Source organism: Jaculus jaculus, chromosome 6 (genome assembly GCF_020740685.1).
Source record: "Jaculus jaculus isolate mJacJac1 chromosome 6, mJacJac1.mat.Y.cur, whole genome shotgun sequence".
NCBI classification, from domain to species: Eukaryota; Metazoa; Chordata; class Mammalia; order Rodentia; family Dipodidae; genus Jaculus; species Jaculus jaculus.
In genome coordinates, this window is record NC_059107.1 from 66,729,537 (window position 1) to 66,752,942 (window position 23,406).

Here is a 23,406-nt window from a genome sequence, read left to right on the forward strand (position 1 = left end):
TCTTGTATTTTAAATTCTTCCCCCATATCCAAAACTTAACATCTCTTTGTGGCAGCTTCCCATCTACAAAATGCATGTCACAGGATTGTTGCAAAGACATGAGCTAGTGGGGGAAAATGGCCAACAACAGTCTGAGCAACCAGGGGTCTAAGCTACTCAGAAGCAAACACCCTGACAAGATGTACACACAAGTGCAATAGTGGTACACAGCCTTGGTTAAATCTGCTTAGCGGAAAGAAATCCATACCTGGAAGTGGGAACCAGGTCAGGATCCTATGGAGATAAAGATTATGCTCTCGGGCTGGAGAGATGGCTTAGTGGTTAAGCGCTTGCCTGTGAAGCCTAAGGACCCAGGTTCGAGGCTCGGTTCCCCAGGTCCCACGTTAGCCAGATGCACAAGGGGGCGCACGTGTCTGGAGTTCGTTTACAGAGGCTGGAAGCCCTGGCGCACCCATTCTCTCTTTCCTCTATCTGTCTTTCTCTCTGTGTCTGTCACTCTCAAATATATAAATTTTAAAAAAAAAGAAAAAAAAAAGATTATGCTCTCCAATGTCAAGCTCCCATTAGTCTTTGGCTAAAAGAGGGGCTACACTCACCAAATTCTCCCTAAATTAGTAAGATTTATCCCATTTAACCTGTGCTGACTTCACCCTCTGTTGGAGAATCTGTTTTTCTTTTTCAAAAGGTAGCAAGACCCAAGGAGATAAAGCAGCCCTTCACATTTCAGCCAAGCCCCAGCTGAAACCACAGAGGAATGAGTGAGATGAGTAAGAATGCAGCTTCCATGGTGAACCTGACAATCAGTGCCAGGGTGAAAGAGACTGAACTGAAGATTCTGAACACCTACCAAAGCAGAGATCCAGAATCTTCTAAGAGCTTATCACTGAAACAGACTTAAAACATACCCAACATGGCTCAAGGAATTTTGCGGAAGAGGGAGTGGAAAGATTGGGACATCATGCCCAAAGGCATTGCCTTCCTCCAACAACTGACTGCTGCTCCCACAACTCATTGCCCACAACCCTAAGAGGAATATAACCCCACTGAGGAGGGCCCCCAGCAGAAGGAGGGCAGGGAGAAGGGAAAGGATAGTACCAATTCCATGATGTACCCATACTAAGTATGTCCAGAATTAACTAACTAATAAAAAATGAAGCGTCTACCACAGCAGGGTGCTTCTTTAGATATTTTATTTATTTATATATTTGGAAGAGAGAGAATAGGCATTCCACGGCCTTTTTCCACTATAAATTAATTCCAGACACATGAGCCACTTTTTGCATCTGGCTTTACATAAGTACTGGGGAATTGTACCTGAGGCAGAAGGCTTTGCAAGCAAGTGTCTTTCACCTATGAGTCATCTACCCAGCTCACCTTTACTTATTTATACCTGTTATGTAGTTGAAAGGAAGTTGACACCAGGTCAAGATTAGATATACAAAGAAATGGCTCTGGAAGCAGTAAGAAAAGTGCTTAGTGGCTGTGGCTGCCTCACAAGACTACAAAATGGAGTGATATACTACGCACATTTTGGATTTTTTTTTTCTTGGTTTCGAGGTAGGGTCTCACTCGGCCCAGGTTGACCTGGACTTCACTATGCAGTTTCAGGGTGGCCTTGAACTCAAGGTGATCCTCCTACCTCTGCCTCCTATGTGCTAGGATTAAAGGTGTGCACCACCACACCCAAATTACACACATTTATCATTTCAATAGTTCTTGAGTGTGATGGTTAATATTATCAACTTGACAGGATCAGCATGGAAACAAACCTCTGAACATGTGTGTAAGGGAATTTCCCACTGAGGTAGGAAGACCCAACCCACCTGTGAGGATACCCTTCAAATGTGCTGGGGTCCAAGACTAAATAAAAAGGAAGAAGTGAAGTGAGCAGCAGCATTCATCTCTCTCTGCTTCCTGACTGCAGACACAATGTAACCAGCTGCTTCATACTCCTGTCACCATGTCCTTTCTGCCATGATGGACTGTACCCTCAAACTGTGAGCAAAATAAAAACTCCCTGATTTAAGTTGCCATGGTCAGGAATTTTGTCACATTAATGAGAAAAGTAACTATCCACTGAGGGTCAGGGATCTGGGACATGGATAGTTGTAGCCCAGGGTCTTTCATGAGCTTGGAGTGAGATTATCAGTGGGAACTGCATTCAGCTCAAAGCTCCCATGCTCATCTATCACTTGTGTGTACTTGGCTCGAGGAATCTTATTGTATGTGCTAGAGCTTCTTGACAGCATGGTACTTGGGGGAAGAGAGAGAGAGGGTAAGGGAGGAAGGGAAAAAGAGAGAGAGTACAATCAATCCATAAACGATACTGTCTTTTATACTTTAACCCCAGAAGTAGCATAGGACCTTCTGCTGGTCACATAAACCAGCCTGGTTCAGTGTAGATTGGGCATGAGGGCCAGGAGGTGGGCTCATCAGAGACTACCTGGAAAACTGGCTACCATAGGCTGGAGTTAGAGGGTGGAAAGACATTCAATTCATGATCCAGGTCTGATTTCTTTGTGGGAAGGGGGAGAGAATGATGTGGGGGCACCTAGGGTCTAGGTTGAAGCTCAATTCCATAGAAGCATCTATTAGAGCAATAGGATGTCCTCACCCATGTATATCTGCTGAAGATATTGAACATTTTGGGGAAAGTTCCTGCATTGCTAACACCCTGTGCTCAGACACTGGATGGGAACAGCAAAGGAAGCACTGCATGGGGCTTCTGAGGTGTCAATCATGTTCTCTCTCTCTCTCTTTCATTAGAAATAAATAATACATATACTATTTTTAAGTCTGTAGTACAAGGGCTGATAATCATATGAATGCTGTTTTCACTAGATTATGCCTAATAGAAAAGAACCAGGAAGGATTCCAAAGACAGTTAAATAACCCAAGGACAGCAGGAAAAAAAAAAAAAGAGGACCTCAATAACCAGCTGGCTAAGCTCAATGAAGACATAAAGAAATCCAAGAATGAATTCCAAGATGCATTAAGAAAATCAGAAAATGACATGTAAAAGAAATTCAACAGAGGGATAGAATCTACACATAAAAAAATAAGTAGAAAATACAAACTAAACTGAACAAGCCCAAAACTCTATAAAAGCTCTCAAGAATAGAGTCAGCCATGTGAACAATAGAAACTCAGAATTGAAAGACAAAATGGAAGAAACAGTTGGGGAGCCCAAAAGTTTCAATAAGTTCAAAAATTTCTGTGAGCAGTACATAAGGGAATTGTGGGATACCCTTAAACGTCCCAACATTCGGATCATGGGAATACCAGAAGGGGAAGAACTTCAGAACAAAGGCATATAGAACTTATTCAACAAAATTATCTAATAAGAGCTGGGTATGGTGGCACACGCCTTTAATCCCAGCACTTGGAAGACAGAGGTAGGTGGATCACCATGAGCTTGATGCCACCTGAGTCTGCATAGCGAATTCCAGGTCAGCCTGAGCTAAAATAAACCCTACCTGAAAAAAAAAAATCAAAGAAACCTTTCCCACTCTCTCAAAAGAAATTCCCATCAAGTTACAAGAAGCTAAAAGAACTACAAAAAGACTGGATCAAAGGAAAAATTCTCCAAGACATATTATCATTAAGACTCTAAACATCAATACCAAAGAGAAAGTCCTAAAAGCAGCTAGTGAGAAACAAAACACTACATATAAAGGCAACCCCATAAGAATTACTTCAGACTTCTCAATAGAAACACTGAAAGCCAGAAGGGCCTGCAATGGAACACTGCAAAGTTTAAGAACCAACCCAAACTACTCTACCCAGCAAAAGTATCCCCCATAATAGATTAGGAAAGAAAGACTTTCCACGATAAAACTCAGCTTTACAACTATATAACCACAAGGCCAAACCTGCAGAGAGTACTTCAGGGAATTCTCCACATAGAAGAATCAAATAACCAACCCCAAGGGCCTACAAGAGGCATATCACAATAACCAAAATCAGAGAAGGCACATAAAACTACAAAGCCCAAGAAAACACAAAAACCACCACAATATGGCAAGGATGAAATCAAACCTCACAGTTGTTACTCTAAATATTAATGGCCTAAAATCACCCATCAAGAGACATAAGCGAACAGGGTGGATCAGAAAATTAGACCCCTCAATCTACTGTCTTCAAGAAATTTACCTCACCACTAAAGGCAGACACCTCCTCAGGGAGAAAGGGTAGAAAATGATATTCCAAGAAAATGGGAATAAGAAATAAGCAGGCATAGCTATAAAATAGACTTCAAACCAAAAGTAATAAAAAAAAAAGACAAAGAAGGCCACTTCTTACTTATTAAGGGAATGATCCATCAAGAGGATATCACAATCATAAATCTTTATGCACCAAACACAAGTGCACTATAATTCATAAAACAAAACCTACTTGACAACAAAACAGAAATAACCACAAACACCATCATAGTTGGGGACTTCAGTACTCCATTATCAGCAATTAATAATTATCCAAACAGAAAATTAACAGGCAAGTTAGAGAGCTCAACAAACCAAAGATCAATTAGACCTAATGGGCATCTACACAATATTCTACTAAAAATCCAGACTACACATTCTTCTCAGAAGCCCATGGAACCATCTCTAAAATAGATTATATACTGGGTCATAAAGCCTGCCTCCATACATTTAGGAAGATTGACATAATTTATTGCATAATTTATTGCAGATCACAGTGCTATATTGCTAGAAATTAACAACAAAAGATGTGCCAGGAATCCCATTAGCTTATGGAAACTGAACAGAACACTCTTAAACAGTAAATGGGTAGTGGATAAAATAAAAAATGAAATTAGCCTGGCATGGTGGTGCACGCCTTTAATCCCAGCACTCAGGAGGCAGAGGTAGAAGGATTGCCATGAGTTCAAGGCCACCCTGAGATGACAGAGTTAATTCCAGGTCAGCCTGGATCAGAGTGAGACCCTACCTCGAAAAAACCAAAAAAGAAAAAAAAATTGCAAAATTTCTAGAAATTAATGACAATGAGAACACATCATACCAAAACATATGGGACACAATGAAGGCATCTCTTAGGGGAAAATTCATAGCATTAAAAGCTTTCATAACAAAGACAGAGAGATTCCAAATCAATAACCTAACCACCCACCTAAAGGCACTGGAAAAGCAAGAAGAATCCAACCCAAAAACCTCCAGACAGAAAGAAATAATTAAGACCAGAGCAGAAATTAGTGAACTGGAAACTAAGAAATAATTAAGAAAAATGATTAAGTAAAGAGCTAGTTTTTTGAAACAAGATTACTAAACTCCTGGTCAATTTGATCAAGTGGAAACAAGAGACACTTCAAATTAACAAAATTAGAAATGAAAAAGAAGAGATCACAATAGACATAAGTGAAATTGGGAGAATCATCAGGACTTATTTCAAAAACCTCTACTCCACAAAACTGGATAATGTGGAGGAAATAGACGAAGTCCTGGATGCATACCTCATACCAGAGCTAAACTCAGAGCAGATTAATCTCCTAAACAAACCCATCATGCCCACTGAGATTTAAAAGGTAATCCCAAACCTCCCCCAAAAGAAGAGTCCAGCAAACCTTCATGGGAGAACTGAAACCAAATTTCTCAAACTGCCACACAACCAAAGAACAGGGAAAGACCCCCAACTCCTTCTATGAAGCTAGTATCACCCTAGTACCAAAACAAGGCAGAGATCCCACAAGAAAACTATAGGCCTATTTCTCTAAGGTACTTATAGGCAAAGATCCTGAACAAAATCCTCACAATCCGAATTCAACAACACATCAAACGCATTATCCACCTTGATCAAGTAGGCTTCATCCTCCATGATGAAGAAAAAGAAAAGCACACAGAAGAAACAGGAAAAAAAATAACCATAATCAAATAACAATTAATACAAGAGTAAAGGAAAAACTGGAAGCACTACAAAACAAAAAGAATGGCAAGAATAAATTTATACCTTTCAGTAATAACTCTTAATATCAATGGCCTTAATGCCCCAACTAAAAGACACAATCTTGCAGACTGGATTAAAAGGCAGGATCCTTCTGTTTGTTGCTTCCAAGAAGCTCACCTCTCCATAAAAGACAGATACTATCATAGGGTGGAAGGAGGGAAAATGGTATTTCAAGGAAATGGGCCTAGGAAACAAGCAGGTGTTGCTATCCTAATATCTGACAGGATAGACTTCAAACAAACATTAGTGAGGAAAGATAAAGACAGTCACTGTATATTTCATAAAGGAAAAATTCAACAGGAAGACATTAAAATTCTAAACATATATGCACTTAACATGGGGGGTTCCAACTTCATCAAACACTATTAGATTTAAGGTCACAGATAACACCAAGCACAACTGTAGTGGGTGACCTCAACATCCCACTCTCAACTCACAGGTCATCCCAGCAAAAATTAAACAGAGAGACATCTGGATTAAATGATGTCATAGTAGAAATGGACCTAAAAGATGTGTACAGAACATTCTATCCAAATGTTGCAGAATACACATTTTTCTCAGCAGCACATGGAACATACTCTAAAGTAGACCATATATTAGGACACAAAGGAAACCTTAACAAATACAGGGAAAGTGAAATAATTCCTTGAGCTCTATCTGATCACAATGGGATTAAACTGCAAATCAGCCACAAAAGAAACTACAGAGCATACACAAACTCATGGAGACTGAACAGTACCCTACTAATTGATGAATGAGTCATTGAAGAAATCAAAAAGGAAATAAAAAATTCACAGAATCAAATGATAATGAGAACACAATATACCAAAACCTTTGGGACACAATGAAGGCAGTCCTAATAGGGAAATTTATAGCTTTAAGTGCCTACATTAAGAAATTGGAAAGGTCACAAGTAAACAACTTAATGTTTCACTTTAAGGCTTTGGAAAAAGAAGAACAAGGCAAACCAAAAATCAGTAGATGGGAAGAATAAAGATTAGTGTAGAAATTAATGAAATAGAAACAAAAAACAATACAAAGCATAAGAGTTGGTTCTTTGAAAGGATAAACACTTAGCAAATCTGACCAGAATAGAGAACAGACACAAATTAATAAAAGTAGAGATGAAAAAGGCACCATTACAACACAAACAAAGAAATTCAGAAAATCATAAAGACATACTTTAAGAACATATACTCTAAGTTTGAAAATCTGAAAGAAACACATGATTTCTTACATTTATGTGACCTACAAAAATTAATCAAGATGAGATAAACCATTTAAATAGAACTATAATGACCAGGGAGCTCCAAGCAGTTATTAAAAAAAAAAAAAAATCACCCAAGTAAAAAAAAGGCCCAGACCCAGATGAATTAACTGGTGAATTTTACCAGTCCTTCATGGAAGAACACACACCAATGCTTCTCAAACTTTTCTATAAAAGAGGAAGGAATACTACTGAACTCCTTCTACAAAGCCAGCATCACCCTGATATCAAAACCAAAGACAGAAAAAAAATAAAGAAAATTACAGCCCAATCTCCCTCATAATCATAGATGCAAAAATTCTCAACAAAATGTTGGCAAATAAAATACAAGAATGTATCCAGGTGCTGGGTGTGGTGGTGCACACCTTTAATCCCAGCACTCACACTCAGGAGGCAGAGGTCTAAAAGGATCACTATGAGTTCCAGGTCACCCTGAGACTACATGGTGAATTCCAGGTCAACCTGGGCTAGAGCAAGACCCTATCTTGAAAAACAAAATAAATAAATAAATAATATATCAAAAAGATCATTCACCCTGACCAAGTAGGCTTTATCCCAGAGATGCAGGAATGGTTCAACATACACAAATCTATAAATTTAATACACTATATAAATGGTCCAAAGGACAAAAATCACATGGTCATCTCAATAAATGCAGAAAAGGCATTTGACAAAATCCAACATCCCTTCATGCCCTACAGAAACTGAGAACAGAAGGAACATATCTCAACATAATAAAGGCTGCTTATGACAAACTTACAGCCAACATAATAGTAAATGGAGAAAAACGAAACTTTTCCACCAAAATCAAGACAAGGGTGTCCACTGTCCCCTCTTTTATTTAATATAGTACTGGAAGTCTTAGCTATAGCAATAAGACAAGAGATGCTCACAAAACGTGATACAAATTGGAAAGAAAGAGATCAAATTATCATTATTTGCAGATGATATGATTCTATACATAAAGGATCCTCAAGACTCTACCAGCAAACTGTTAGAGATGTAAACATTTTTAGCAACGTAGCATGATACAAAATAAACACAGAAATCAGTAGACTTCCTATATACTAACAACAAACATGCTAAGGATGAAATCGGGCAATCAATCCCATTCACAATTGCCTCAAATATATATATATATACATACACACACACCTTGGAATAAACCTAACCAAGGAAATGAAAGAGCTCTACAATAAAAACTTTAAAACATACAAGACAGAAATTGCAGAAAACACTAGGAAATGGAAAGATATCCCATGTTCTTGGATTGGAAGAATCAATATTGTGAAAATGGCAATCTTATTAAAAGCAATCTGCACATTTAATGCAATTCCCATTAAAATTTCAATGGCATTCTTCATGGAAATAGAAAAAACAACCCTCAAATTCATTTGGCAGCACGAAAAAAAAAAAAAAAAAAACCCTCAAATAGCCAAAACAATTTTGAGCAACAAAAATAAGGCTGGAAGTATCACGATACCTGATTTTAAGCTATATTACAAAGCCATAGTAACAAAAACAGCATGGTACTGGCACAAAAATAGTCATGTAGATCAATGAAACAGAATAGAGGACCCAGATGTAAATCCCAGCAGCTACAGCCATCTGATTTTCAACAAAATGCCAAAAATATTCATTGGAGAAAACATAGCCTCATTAATAAATGGTGCTGGGAAAACTAGATATCTATATGTATAAAGATGAAAATAGATCCTTATCTGTCTGCATGCACAAGAATCAAGTCCAAATGGGTCAAATACCTAAATATCAGACCTGAAAGTCTGAAACTGCTAAAGGAAAAGTAGGGGAAACCCTTCAACATATTGGCATAGGCAATGGCTTTCTGAATAGAACCCCAGTTGCTCAGGAAATAAAACCACTAATCAATCACTGGGACTTCATGAAATTACAAAGCTTTTGTACAGCAAAGGACAGTGTGAATAGAGCAAAGAGGCCTCATACAAAATGGGAAAAAATTTTGCCAGCTATACATCTTACAGAGGATTAATTTTTAAGATATACAAAAAACTCAGAAAAGTAAATAAGAAATCAAACAACCCAATTAAAAAATGTAAGCCAAAGTAAGACTCCTTACAATGCACTATTCCAGACACACAATGGCCCAGATATCCATGACCTTGCAGTGCATGGCACTATCTACACAAGACCATTATAAGAGGAAAAGATGATGACACAAAAATAAAAGACTGATTGAGAGAGGGGGGATATGATGGAGAGCGAAGTTGTAAAGGGGAAAGGAAGAGGGAAGGAAATTATCATGGTTTATATCTATAATTATGGAAGTTGTCAACAATAAAAAAGTTAAACAAGCTGGGTGTGGTGGCACATGCCTTTACTAAGGAGGCAGAGGTAGGAGGATCACTGTGAGTTCGACGCCACCCTGAGACTACATAGTGAATTCCAGGTCATCCTGGGCTAGAGTGAGACCCTATCTCGAAAAAAAAAAAAGTTAAACAAAGGTTTATTCGTACAGTGAAAAGTAATGTAGTGTTTAAACATCTTTTGAGAAGATGACTTTTAAGATGGAAAACTGTAGCATGAAGCAAATTACAAGTAGTACATCAGATAACCTTACTTTAATAAAATACGTGCATTGAAATCAAAATTTCAAATGTGTTTCTGACTAATCTAAATGTTCCCACTGTGCTTTCCTGGATATTTTGGTTCAGTGTTGGGCATTATGATAGCCACATAAACAGTAGGACTGTGGCGATGTAGAGCACTTGCCAAAAGTACAAGGGCCTGAGACCTCCTGAATTCAATTTCCCAGAACCCATGTAAACAGCAGGGCATGGTCACGCACATCTGTAATTCCAGCTCTGTTGAGAAGTGAGACCAGACAATCACTAGGCATTGCAAAAGACCCCACAGATCCACACTCAGGGAGACTCTGCCTCAAGGAAACACATGATAGAAGAAGAACACCTGACATTCTCCTCTGGCCTCTGCACATCCATGTGCACAACCCCCCCCCCCACAGCACATATGCATAAAGAAAAATAAGATAAAGTCAAAGGCATCTCAAATGGAGTGACATGTGGCAAGATTTCCCTGGGGACAGACTATGCTCTTGTGAACCTCAGCATCCTTTCAGGTGGCCCACCAGAAACACTGACTTCCTTCCCAGATTTAAAAGTAGACTCCTAGGCCGGGCGTCATGGCGCATGCCTTTAATCCCAGCACCCAGGAGGCTTGCCGTGAGTTCGAGGCCACCCTGAGACTCCATAGTGAATTCCAGGTCAGCCTAGGCTAGAGTGAGACCCTACCTCGAAAAACCAAAAAAAAAAAAAAAAAAGTGTACTCCTTGGGCTGGAGAAATGGCTTAGCAGTTAAGCGCTTGCCTGTGAAGCCTAAGGACCCTGGTTTGAGGCTCATTTCCCCAGGACCCACGTTAGCCAGATGCATAAGGGGGCACATGTGTCTGGAGTTGTTCACAGTGGCTGGAGGCCCTAGGGCACCCATTCTCTCCTCTGTCTGTCTCTCTCTCTCCCTGTCTGTTGCTTTCAAATAAATAAATAAAAATAAACAAATTTCAAAAAAGTGTACTCCTTTCACCACCCAGACCCCTTTCCTGACATTACACCCTAGTTGTTCCCTTTTGGCTCCAGATGGTGGACAACCCTGTTCCCTCCCTTTCAAGCTTCCCTGAGCTAAGTCCTTAAAGCATGCATTAAGGCCCATGCATTAAGGACTTAACTGATTTCCTGGGCAATGACTTCAATACAATCTTAACCCTCCCACACTCTTAAATGTGGCCCTAGACACCTTTCACCGAGAGGTGGTGCTACTATCACAAAAATACAATTGCCCAGAGGTTCTCAAAATGGATTTCAGAGATACTCAAGTAATAATAATTGCTGGAGGAGTGTGCCGATATAGCATAAAGACATAAGCACACTGGGAACAAAGTCTATCTAATGCTGCCTTTACTATTACCACTCAAGAATAGCCATATTCAACACCAAAACCACAGGAAGACAAGTCTCAGAACAAGTTTTTGGAATGGAATGCCATTCCATTCCATGTGGTTTATTTTTAATAAGACTCAGACTCATGACGACTTAACCGTACCCCAGCAGTGGTCCTGGAATGGCCTTTGAGAACTGCTACACTCATCAAGGATTCCAGGAGGCAGAGGAACCATTCTCCACTTCTAATGAAGAACATTTTGGTTTCCAGGGTGCAGTAAGACTATGCTAGATTTTTTTTTTTTTTTTTTTTGAGGTAGGGTTTCACTCTAGCTCAGGCTGACCTGGAGTTCACTATGTACTCTTAGGGTGGCCTTGAACTCATGACAATCCTACCAACTCTGCCTCCTGAGAACTGGGATTAAAGGTGTGTGCCACCACTTATGCAAGCTCTTCCCATCAGCTGCAGTGATCAGCTATTGTTAAGCAAACCTATTTTGCTTAAGAGATTTCAACCACATCTTGTCTCCATCTACAAAGTCAAGAGAGCCCAGTGTCTTCATAATCCAGGCCTGTGTCACTCGCCAGGATGTGAGAGCCTCCCCCCACCCTTGCCCCAAACAAGGAGACTACTCTGAAACAAGCCAGTTAATGCCACCTACATTGCAGCTGACCATTACAACACTGCTATTCCCCTCACCTTCTTTGTGCTTGCCTTTCCTTACCTACCACATCAGCACAATGTCACCTTCTAGAGAGCCACCTCCCCATATACCAGTCACCTTGCTATGACGTCAATTCCCAATTCCTGACAGACTGTGAAGTCTTCCTTAAGGTCACAGACTGCCTAGTCAGCTTGGGTCCTGCCATCATGGCATGACACAACGTGCTTAACAAATCCTGGGTCAGCTTTTGCAACACTTGCCTTTAGATGTTTTTAGAAACACCAGGCAATGCTTTTAAGAGCTAGCCAGCTGATAAGAAGGGAACTCTTCTTAGTAAGGGTTTAGGAAAGCCAGAAAGAAAAGTAAATTGCATTTCCTGATTCTAAGAGCTGCTCTGGTATCCCTGTCCCAGAAATAAAAACCTTACTAAATACGTTCACTGAATCAGATTCTTACATGATGGTAAATCATACAACAGTCAACTATCACTGGCAGAACTCTAGAAAATGACAGCTGAACTTTGGACCCTGAGAATTCTCCAGAATTCTGACATTCTTCCTGATTTTTAAAACATAAAGGGCTGGAGAGATGGCTTAATGGTTAAAAGAACTTGCTTGCAATACCTAACAGCCTTGGTTCTATTCCCTAGGATCCACATAGAGCCAGATGCACAAAGTGCTGCATGCATCTGGAGTTGGTTTGCAGCAGCAATAGAGCCTGGTGCACTCACTCTGTCTGCTTGGAAAAAAAAAAAAAGTAAAACAGAATTTTAACTAATAGAATAATAACTAGGACCTTATGACAAAAGAACTGTATATACTGCTTAGCGTAACACAGGGCTGCCTGGGATCTGAGGTACCGGTGGAGACAGGTTTCTCATTCATGCCTGAAAACTCTTCAAAAGGTGAACACTCTATTTTCATGTGATCCTGTGATGACATCTTCCTCATCTGCAACTGGCTTTTCCACACCTGCCCAGAGCTCTGCAGGATGCAACCAGCAGGGCAGAGGCCACCACTATTTTTTGTTGTGATTTTTTTTTCCCCCAATGTAGGATCTCACTCTAGCTCAGGCTGACCTGTAACTCCACTTCCAGCATGGCCTTAAACTCACAGCAATCCTCTTACCTCTGCCTCCTAAGTGCTGGGTCTAAAGGCTTGGGCCACCAAACCTGGTTATTATTTTTCGTAGTTGCAGCTAAAAACATTTTTAACTCCTGCCTTAGTAGGGTCCACAGTGTGCTTGGACACGAAGCAAGGTATCTCAGAGCTTCTGTAACCAGAGCATACTGCATACACAGGCCAATCTACAGGCCCATGCAGCAGACCCACCCAGCCTACCCTGAATGCCCCTTTTTATTTCACTGCTTTCTTGAGACAGGGTCTTGCTATATAGCTCAGGTAGGCCTCGAAATCTCACAATCCTACCATCTTCTGAACTGACAGGTTTATAGGTGAATACCATTGTCTGGCTTCTGGCTTTTTTTTTTCCCCCTCCGAAGTAGGGTCTCACTCTAGCCCAGGCTAACCTGGAATTCACCATGTAGCCTCAGGGTGGCCTCAAATTCACGGCGATCCTCCTACCTCTGCCTCCCAAGTGCTGGGATTAAAGGCATGTGCCATCATGCCCAGCTTCTGGCTTATTTTTAACCAATCCAAGCTGTCTGCTAGCTCTCTATGATTTACCTTTTTTCCTAAAATTGGTTCATATAATATGTGCAATTCCAAGAGATTTCTTGATCTAATATTTCCTAAAAATAAGCTAGAAGCTGATTAATAATTTCAGTTTTAGGGACTGGAGAGATGGCTTAGTGGTTAAGGCTTTTTGCCTGCAAAGCAAAAGGACCCAGGTTCTATTCCCTAGGACCCATTGTAAGCCAGACGCACATGCTTCTGGAGTTTGTTTGCAGTGGTGAGAGGTCCTGGTGTGCCCATTCTCTAACTGCCGCTTTCTCTCACATAAATAAAAATAAATTTAAAAGTTGAAAAATAATCTCACTTTTTTTGGATTATACTAAGTGAGGTAACCCAGGCCCAGAAAGCCACGTGCTGCATGTTCTCCCTCATATGTGGATCCTAAGTACAGATGATTGGGCTTCTGCGTGAGAAGGAAAAAACTCAGTAGCAAAAGCCAAGAATCTTCTCTTTTCAGATGGCAGTGACTTTGGGATGACTCAGAAGGTACCACAGTGCTGGAAAGAAGTGACCGGAGTACGGAGTAACATCTCGATCACACCTTCCAAGGCTCAGGATCTAATGTGGAAGAGGTGGTGGAAAGAATGTAAGAACCAAAGGAAGGGTAGGACTCCTTACAACATGCTCCCTCCAGACATAAAATGGCCTGGATATCCATGACCTCATAGTGCCTGACCTCATAGTGCCTGACACTGCCTACACAAGACCATCATATGAGGAGGAAAAGACCATGACATCAAAATAAAAGAGAGACTGATTGAGATGGGGAGGGGATGTGATGGAGAATGGAATTTCAAAGGGGAAAGTGGGGGAAGGAGGATATTACCATGGGATACATTTTATGATCATGGAAAATGTTAATAAAAATTAAGAAAAAAAAATTTCACTTTTTGAAAGTGAGCCAAGGATATTAATAGGCAACTCACAGAAAATGAAATACAACTTGTCCTTGTTTTGTTTGCTGTAAGATCTCACGAGGGCAATCCAACCAAAGCTCACTATGAGCCCCAAGCTGGCCCTGAACTCACAACTATTCTCCTGCCTTAGCCTATCAAGTGCTGAGATTACAGATGTGAACCACCATGCCTCGCTTCAAATTATCCTAAGAGAAAAATGTGATTAACCATTTTCCACCAGCCAGTCTGCTAAGAAATACTCAAAGCTTCCTAAGTCTCACACACTGCTGGTGCAACAACTGATGGACCCTCGTCTACTGAGAGCAATTCTGTATCATCCACCTTTGACCCCAAGAGCTCCACTGTTGGTAACGTATCTTCCACTGACCTGTCAGTAGAAAACATGACTTGCTATAATAGTGGCTGTAATTGCAAAGGACCAGAAACAGCCTTAACTATTTCTTCATCAGGAAGAGCTTGGATATGGTACGGTAATCAGACATCTATGTAATCCAAAACAAAAATGGGATGTTCTTTTAGTATTGCAGAACTCTTCAAAATATTGTTAAGTTTACATGTCCTGCCTTACAGAGATCCATGGAACAAAGGCACCAGGACTGTGACTATCAGGATCCTGAAGAGCTTAAGTCTGTCCTGAAGAACTCAGGATCCTCTAAGCTTGCACTTCCTCTATCTGCCTTCAGGTGGTGGGGTAACACTGCTGCCCTAACACACAGCGGTAGCCTGGGGAGGCTTGGGGGTCTCAAGCTGCTGACCAACAGGCAAAGAAACAGGCACGCACAAGTGAGTAACATAAAATAGAAAATAACTTTATTTCTCTGGAAGAAGCAGATACCCATGGCTGGGACAGGAACTTTGGCGGCAGGCTAGTGGGAAAACAGGTAACAGCACAGAAGAGTTGAGATCAAACAGGAAGCACTAGTGTCCCTCCAGGGCAGCAATCCCTCGGGTCTCCTTCCAATTCTGGGGACTTGAACCCTGTGTCCTTGCCAGAAAATAGTCTAGCACCCTTTTTTTGCTTCTTCAACCACCTCGGGCTATTTCCAGGCATGAGATCCTTAAGACCAGACAAACCCCGTAACCTGTGCATAGTGGGGCCACAAGTCTAACATGCCAAATGCCTGTCTGAGCTCCTTGGAAAAAGCCCAGTCCTGAAGGAGGCCCTCAGGGTACTGGCCCACCTTTCTGTGGTGGCTAATACATACTCCCCGCTCAACTGAAGTCTGGCTTCCTCTTAGTCTGGTACACTTGGACAGAGCTCAGGGGCACACTTCAGCCACAGATCCAGCCTCAGTCTGGAGCCAGAGACAGGTCACACACAGCCTGCTCAGGCAACTAACTCCCCTGCCTACTTCCACAGAGCTCTTTCCCGCCTCTTGGCAGGGTCACTGAGGGCTGAACCAAGGTATGCAGGGGCAGAGCTGTGCAAGTGAGATGAGCAAGGTAGGGCTCCCAGACTCCTATGGCTTTGGCCTCACTCTGTCCACTGAGAGCAACAGGTAGTAGCAGGTCCTCCACACCTGAGTGGGGTCATCTTCCCGCTCTTGTCCCATGAACAGGCTCAAGTGATTTCTTCAGGACAGACTTAAGCTCTTCAGACACATTTCAGCGTCTAAAAAAAGAGAAACAAACAAACAAAAAAATTCCTCCATTGACATGCTAGGTAAATAACTTAAGGAAAATTCAGAGTGGGTGAGTTCCAGAGAGCCATAGGGAACACTGCCTCTGGATGCTATACACATGGATTGAAGGCTGGTGGTTTTAGGTAATCATTTTAGAATTTATCCTTCAATGTCTTTTTCTTCAATAAACAATGAATGAATAAAGAAAACAGCACTACTGTGTACTACGGTATAGAAGGAACCCACCCAAACTCATCTAGATGCAAATTAGGAAGAATAATTATAAGATGTGTATAACACCGAGTGATTGTCTGATGTCTACTGAAGGTCAGACCCTCTTACTGCTTCTGATTGGACAGGACATATGAGTAAGCTAAACCAATGTATACAAGGTCTAATGGAGAGTGGGCAGCAGAGACTGGTTCACCTAGGTATCTGCCTCCTAAACTCAACATGCCAAATATCCAGTCAGCTTTTGCTTCCTGGGATGATACTAGCTTCATGCTTTGCCTGTGTTTCACTAATTTTGAACTTCATAAAGGTTTCACATGTATTTACTGTATCACTATGTATTTTATATATTGATGTACTTTATTTTATTTTATTTTTTGAGGTAGGGTCTCACTCTAGCCCAGGCTGATCGGGAACTCACTCTGTAGTCACAGGCTGGCCTTAAATTCACAGTGATCCTCCTACCTCTGGCTCCCATGTGTGTTGTGATTAAAGGAGTGTGCCACCAGGGTAGGTTTACTTGCTTTATTTTATAATATATACACACAAACACATACTTTTATAGGAAAGTATGAGATTTTTTTATGAATATTCCTTAAAAAAGCATTGACATTTAAACTGATACTAATTAAAATAGAAATAGGAAAAAAAGATATAAGAAATATTTAGTTAGCTCTCCAGGCCTAAAATGTTGCTCTCTGGAGTACTTGGGCAGCTGTGGAAGAGCTAGGGAATCCAGGCTCCTTTACCCAGTTTCCTCATCCATCAGCTCATGAGAAAACCAAGTGTCTAAAAAGTTTAGGTGAATTCATTTAGTAGGAACTGTTTTCACCCAAGCAGTCTGCTTCCCAGGACCTGGGACCATCCACCTTGCCAAGCTGGGGAACCCTGTCTCCCTGGCCACTCAAAGCCCTCAAGGTATTGGGCTTTTTCTACTATGGTATATTCCAGGGACACCCCTTCTGGGGCAGGGAGGTGGGGCACTATGAGGCTTACTCACTTGTGGTGGGCAGGGCCACAGGAACCCAGAAGGTGGCAGCCAGCTTGCTCCAGGTTCCAGTCAAACATCTCCAGCACTTTGTGGCACTCCACCCGTGGCTGCAGCCCCAACCCAAAGAGCTGTTCCACCTGAGAGGCAGAGGGACACACTACTGGAGCTGAAGTACCAGACCCGGACAGGGGTACAAGACTCAGAACTAGAGGGCAGGAATCAGGAGCAGCTTTCAAAGCCCCTAAATACCAGAGCAGGCAGGAGATGATGGTACCTTTAGATATTGGGCAGCCCTCTGCATGCTCCAGCCGTGGCTCTGCAGGGCCGCCTGGCACTCCTCTGTGGTCACCCCATGCACCATGGCCTGCAGCTGGGCACACCCACCCATCAGTACCACTTGGGCCCATTCCTCTGGGTCCCTCAGGCCCTGTCCCTTGCATCAAAGTGGGCCTGACACTTACCATCTGGATTTTGTCTGCTGGTCGTGCAGCCTCTTGCCCATCCCCAGGGCAGCCCCTCTGTGGCAGCTGAGCAGTGGCCCTCAGGACTGGTGGTCGGATCCCTGGGTTGCTATTGTTGGTGGAGAAGTTGGCCTTTGGGTCAGGGGCAGCCTGGGGCATTGGCCGAACTGTGGCAGTGGGAGCAGCAGGAGCTGGGATGCTGGGTGGGGGAAATAGCAGGGGCACTGGCAGGGCGGCTGGATCTTCAGGGCTCTGGGCCTCACGCAGGAAGCGCTGGTAGCGTTCCAGGTAGGGAGGGCGCTCAGGTAGCAGGTAGTAGTGGGTGTTGCTGACCTTCTTGCCATCACGGACAATGGGCAAGATGCAGGGACCAGCTCGTGGGCCTGGAGCCTGGATAACTTGGGGCGTGGCATACTTAGGGTCTGAGGCAAAGCTCTGGGTAGTGGGCATGGTTTTTCCAGGTGAGCTGGAAAGCCGAGATGGTAGAGGAGAGCTGCCAGGTGGCACCAGAGGGCTTGGGGTCCTTGAACCCTGAGGGGAAAGGGGTTCCCGAGGAGGTACCCGGGGAGGAGAGGTTGGTCCAGGCCACCCAACTGCCTCTTCCTCTCCTGAGGGGACTGGAGATAGCCCAACACATGGGCGTGTGGGTCGAGGGGGAATGGGTACCCTGGGAGGCACCTGGGGTTTGTCATCACTCCCCAGAACAGTTGAGGAGACCAGTGAGCCAGTAGGGACCTGCAGCTGCCGCATGCATTCCTGCTGCAATGCCTGGAAAATTTCTGCGGTGTGGGCTGAGCTAGGTGGCTTGCCACTACCCTGGGGTGGGAGAAACAAGTTGTCCTCCAGGACGGGGGGCAGCCGTGCCTGCTCAGGCACAAAAGCATAATTGGTCTCACCCTGGCTGGGTCTAGCAGGGAACCCCTCACCCACTAGAGTGCTATTTATGGAACAGATCTCAAAGTCATCCTCATCTTGGGCCACATCATCATAAGCGGGGGGTGGGGGCAGGGGGCGTGCATCCCAATCTACTACAGGTGTGGGATGAAGGGGTCGTGGCAGTGCCCGTGTGGGGCTCTGTGGTGGTGTCTTGTCCAGCAAAGAGCAGGCATCCATGGCCAGCTGTGCCAATGAGGGTGCACAGGGCCGTGGGATTGGAACCACAGGCTCTTCACCGAAGTCAATGAGTGTGACCTCTCCCCCACTGCTACGGCCTGCCTTGGTGCTTGGCACTCGGGCTGAGGGTTTCGCTAGCCATAGCCCTCGGGGCAGTACTGGCTTCCGAAGGCCCAGCCTTTTGAAGTCGCTGGACAGGAGGTCTTGGTCCTCACTCACAGGGTCATAGGTTGGCTCTGTGATGGAAAGGGAGATCCCAACAGAGAGGCAGTGTCAGACATGAGTGGGGAACAAGGACAGGCAGGCTATGGGAAAGAGAGCAAAATACCCTCCACCAACCTGCCACTGCTGAGCCCAGAGGCAGTCCTCTGATGCCAACATTCTCAGCACATACCCAACACATTCAAACAGGGCAGAACATACTGTTTTCCATCAGCCCTCAATACAGGCTGGAGACCTATGCCTCTATGTACGCTAGAGCAGCCAACGCCTCACTTCTACCTGGCACAAGAGCCCCAACACTCTTGCTCCCTCACCCCTCTTCCATTATGGCACACCCTTAGTGCAGACACAGGACAAAAGGAGCTATTCTTAGAGAGGCCAGAGCTCCCAACAAGCCATCACAAAAGCTCAGACACAGCCTCTAGAGTCTGAAAAGGAGCAAGGCAGACCACAGCAGAGCAAGATCAAAGTGGACACCTAGATCACACAACTGCTCCAGAAGCCCAGGTAGTGAGATGCAGAAGGGGGAGGCAGGCATGCTGGGCCAGGTTAGCAGCAAAAGCTCACAGCACACACCCATTTCCCCTCCTGCCTAGCCAGCTGCTAGGGTTCTCTGTACCTTCCAAGAGAGGAGAAGTGAGAGAAGAGAGGGGACGGGGGCAGGGGCCAAGGCATCCTGAGCAGCCCCACTTACTCTGACTGAAGATGGCAGGCTGAGGTGGGCGAGGTGGAGGCTCCCCTGCAAGAAAGGCCATGCGGACAGGGGAAGGGGAAAAGAATGACCAACAAGACAGAAACAGAGGGGAGAACAGACCCAGATAGAAGGACAGGGAGGGAGAAAAAAAAGAGAGGTGAATAGGAGTGAGAGAATGTACAAACCCAACTACAAATGGGAGGCAGTGGGGTAGTGGGATAGGAACAGCGAAGGGTGTTCCAGGATATGACAGGCACAGGATCTGGAAGGTGGATGAGGCTCCTGGCTAAGACAGAGCCTGGGGATAGGGAGTGGTGTGAACTGGGTAGAGAGCAGGATTAGGAGAAGAAAAGAAAACCAGGATCTGAGCAGGCCAGTGAGGAAGGAAGGAATAGAAGCTGAGGTTGCAGTCAATGCAGGACCAACCCAAGTGCACACCTCTACAGATACAGCTATCTCCCCATGCCAGGGCCACAGCTGTCCCCAGAGCAGTACAGAAGACTCAAGGTGGTCCAAGATGACAGTAGTCCCTCCTGGGTAGCTAATGAACTAGAGACACCACAGAGTACAAAAGTTCTTACTTTTCACTCTTCCTAGATGCTGGGTGAGCCGGGAAGTGCTCAGTTCCACACTCAGCAAGTCAGGAGGATCCATAGGGTTTCCCAGATATAGTCTATGTGGAAAGAACTAGGTCAGAGCATATAGCAGAGGAGATGCTTATGGCAGACATGCTTTTGGATCAGGTTAAAAAAAAGAAAAAAAAGTGTCCATGGGCTGGAAAGATGGCTTAGCAGTTAAAGTGCTTGCCTGCTAAGCCTAAAGACCCAGGTTCAAATCATGAGTACGTAAGTAAGCCAGGTGCACAAGGTGACCCATGCATCTGGAGTGTGTTTGTAGTGGCTGGAGGTCCTATTGTGTCCATTTTCTCTACTTGCCTTTTCCTTCCCATTGGCCCTCCGCCCCATTCCCTCTCAAATTTTTTTTAAAGTGTGTCCAGGGGACAATGTATCAATGCTCAAGACTCATCTTAGAGGAAGCTGAAGGGGCAGGCCTGAATCAACAGTACAGGTCCATCAACTTTCAGCCTATAGATCCTGATCCCTTCAACTAGAGGAGGGAGCCTTGAAGAAATGCCACCTGACTCCACGCTAAAATCCTAGGACCTTAGGGTCTCCGACCATACTCTAAAAGGGCAGAGCCAGTCCTTAAAAATCCCAGCAGGATCTGGACCCATGCCATGCATCCACCTGCTGGCATACTCTCCTCTGTCCTCTGTGTGCTGGGACACAGGCATTTGGGCAGCCTTGTACTGAACTACTGGAGGCAAGGAAGTGACTGGGTGGCCTGTCCTGCTCCCTACTCATCTCAGATCCAGTGCCAACTGTCAGTACCTTGGGACTTAGTCACTAAGGATATTAAAGCCTGTAAGAATGGGGCTGGGTTCATCACAGCACACTAGGAATGGGGCAAAGGGTACCTCCCTTTAAGCTAAAAGGGCCTACACTCTCTTCCCTGTCCTCTGATAGACCCCTTTGTGGTTCCTATGAGGCAGGGCACCCCAGGTAGAGCCCTTCAAGAGACTGATGTTCTTATATTATGTGGGGCATGGAAGGTGAAGGCCTGTTTTATTATGTTCTCAGGAGCCAGCAAAAGAAATGGACACAGAGGCTTGGCAAGAGAGCTGACAGGGGCTACCTGGAAGTGCCTAATTCTTCTATGTCTTCCCCAGTGACTTCACCCTTTACTTAAAGGAGACTTCAAGCCCTTTCCAGCAAAGTAAACTCTGTGGAGGAATACTGATAGGGGAGGTCTGTCCTCATTATGTTCTAGACCTGCTCTCAAGTTCTGCAAAGTAAGCTCACTCCTGTCTGGGCCTGAGCACAGGTGTGAGTGCCAGAATCATGGACCCACCAACAGGAGAAAGAAAAATGCTACTCAGGGCAAAACTGAGTGAACACAGAAGGTGCTTCTGTTTATTTGTGCCTCTCAGACACCTAAAGACATTCTGCCAGGCTGTGAGGCTTACAGAATGCTATTCCCCTCTATATAGCCACCATGCAGTGTTAAGTCAAGGAGTAGAGAGGCAGTTATAAGCAAACAGAGCAAAGTATGCAATAGTATAGAAAAACTGAAGCTCCCTCTGCATGTGGATAAAGTGCCATGTGGGAGTAAGGGCCCCAGAGGACAAGAACAAACTAAGCCCCATGGCATGGGAATAGACTGCATCTGTGCCAATGTAACTTAACTGACAGAAGAGGGAAAAGTGATTAACCACACTGAGAATCACGTGCATGTGCATGGCTGAAGGAGCAGCATCATTAACTTGAGTACGGAAGCCAGAGCATATGTGAGCTTTAATGGGTATACCTTCTGCAGGTGACTAAAGGTTCCCCACAGCTGAGTGGCAGGTGGTATTTCAATGTCCAATAACATTCTACTCTAGGCAAAATTGGGATCAGGAGCTAAGTGCTTCCACAGTAGACCACATTTTATAGATAGTAAGGTCTCAATCACTGCTGATACCCTCGCTTTGGGATATGAAATTGGGGGCTGCCCTTTAGCAGCATCCTGCCCTCCCTTTATTTTCTAAGTTGGAACCCAACTTCACCAGAGTGAGGCAGAGATGGGGGAAAGAGTGTAGAGCCTGTGGAAAGAAAGACATGAGAGGTAAGGAGCTCATGTGTGGCACAGTGAAGGAGCGTTGAGGACAGAGGCCCCAGGTCAGGGTCAGTAGCTCTGTCCAGGTACTTACTCGTCAATCCTGTCAGGAAAACCCCAGCAGTGGCGAGGGTCACTGTCACCATGCCCAGTGTGGATGAAGCTATTCTGCAGGGGCTGGCTGATGTCTTGGGCTGACAGACCAGCCACAGAGGTTACTACATTGCGAGGGAAGGGCCCCACACACAGTGTCCGGGTGTTCTGACCACGCCACCAATAGTTTTCAGCTCTGCACAATAAGAGATGACAAAATAAGCACCAGATATAGGATGGGTCACCTTAGGCAATAGGACCTTTCTCATACCAAGATCCTCACCCATGGGACCTGGTTACGTTGGCGGAAGGGAAGCATGGGGAATAAGACCATAAGACCAGGCCACTTGCATGGGGCCAACCTCCCCCAGCACAATACGACCTGCCACTCCTTGAATAGGGCACAGCTATTTACCCAAAGCCTTACCCTAAGTTCTCAAGATAGGTCAAATAGCTCTCCCTATCGTTCACAAATAAGGAAACAGGTCCCAACAAGTGACATGACTTGCCTATGGTTACCAGAATAATCACATCAGACTGAGGATTCAAACCAGCTAAGTCTGTGAAACCAGTGCACTCTCACAATACTATCTTGTTGCCTTCCTCTCCTGGCAGGCCTGGCACCCTAGCCCTCTTCTGGCTGAAATTCTAGTCAAGAGTCCAATAGTTTTAAGAGACATAAGGGCAGGCTGGAGAGATGGCTTAGTGGCTAGGGTGCTTGCCTATGAAGCCTAAGGACTAAGGTTCAAGTCCCCAGTACCCACATAAGCCAGATGCCCATAGTTGGCACAATCCATTTGGAGTTTGTTTGCAGTGGCTAGAAGCCCTGGTGCACCCATATTCTTTCTCTCTCTCTCAAATAAATAAAAATATATTTTTTAAAAA

At 44.0% G+C, this 23,406-nt stretch overlaps 1 protein-coding gene across 15 annotated transcripts in view; it reads right to left on the bottom strand.

Moving 5' to 3' along the window:
- Positions 1-15,224: 15,224 nt before the first annotated feature.
- Positions 15,225-23,406, bottom strand: part of Tnk2 (tyrosine kinase non receptor 2) — a 51,433-nt gene continuing 43,251 nt past the window's right edge. For 9 of the 15 annotated variants that reach the window (XM_045151856.1, XM_045151854.1, XM_045151855.1 and 6 more), the window contains 7 exons: positions 22,523-22,717; positions 20,352-20,443; positions 19,771-19,815; positions 17,742-19,090; positions 17,555-17,650; positions 17,290-17,417; positions 15,225-16,048 (listed from right to left, as the gene is read on the bottom strand). In XM_045151856.1, coding sequence (XP_045007791.1) covers positions 16,042-16,048; positions 17,290-17,417; positions 17,555-17,650; positions 17,742-19,090; positions 19,771-19,815; positions 20,352-20,443; positions 22,523-22,717 — 1,912 coding nt within the window. In that variant the 3' untranslated portion in view covers positions 15,225-16,041. Of the gene's footprint in view, positions 16,049-17,285; positions 17,418-17,554; positions 17,651-17,741; positions 19,091-19,770; positions 19,816-20,351; positions 20,444-22,522; positions 22,718-23,406 lie in introns of those variants that run through there. The other 6 variants (XM_045151848.1, XM_045151851.1, XM_004668324.2 and 3 more) reach the window with 6 other exon arrangements.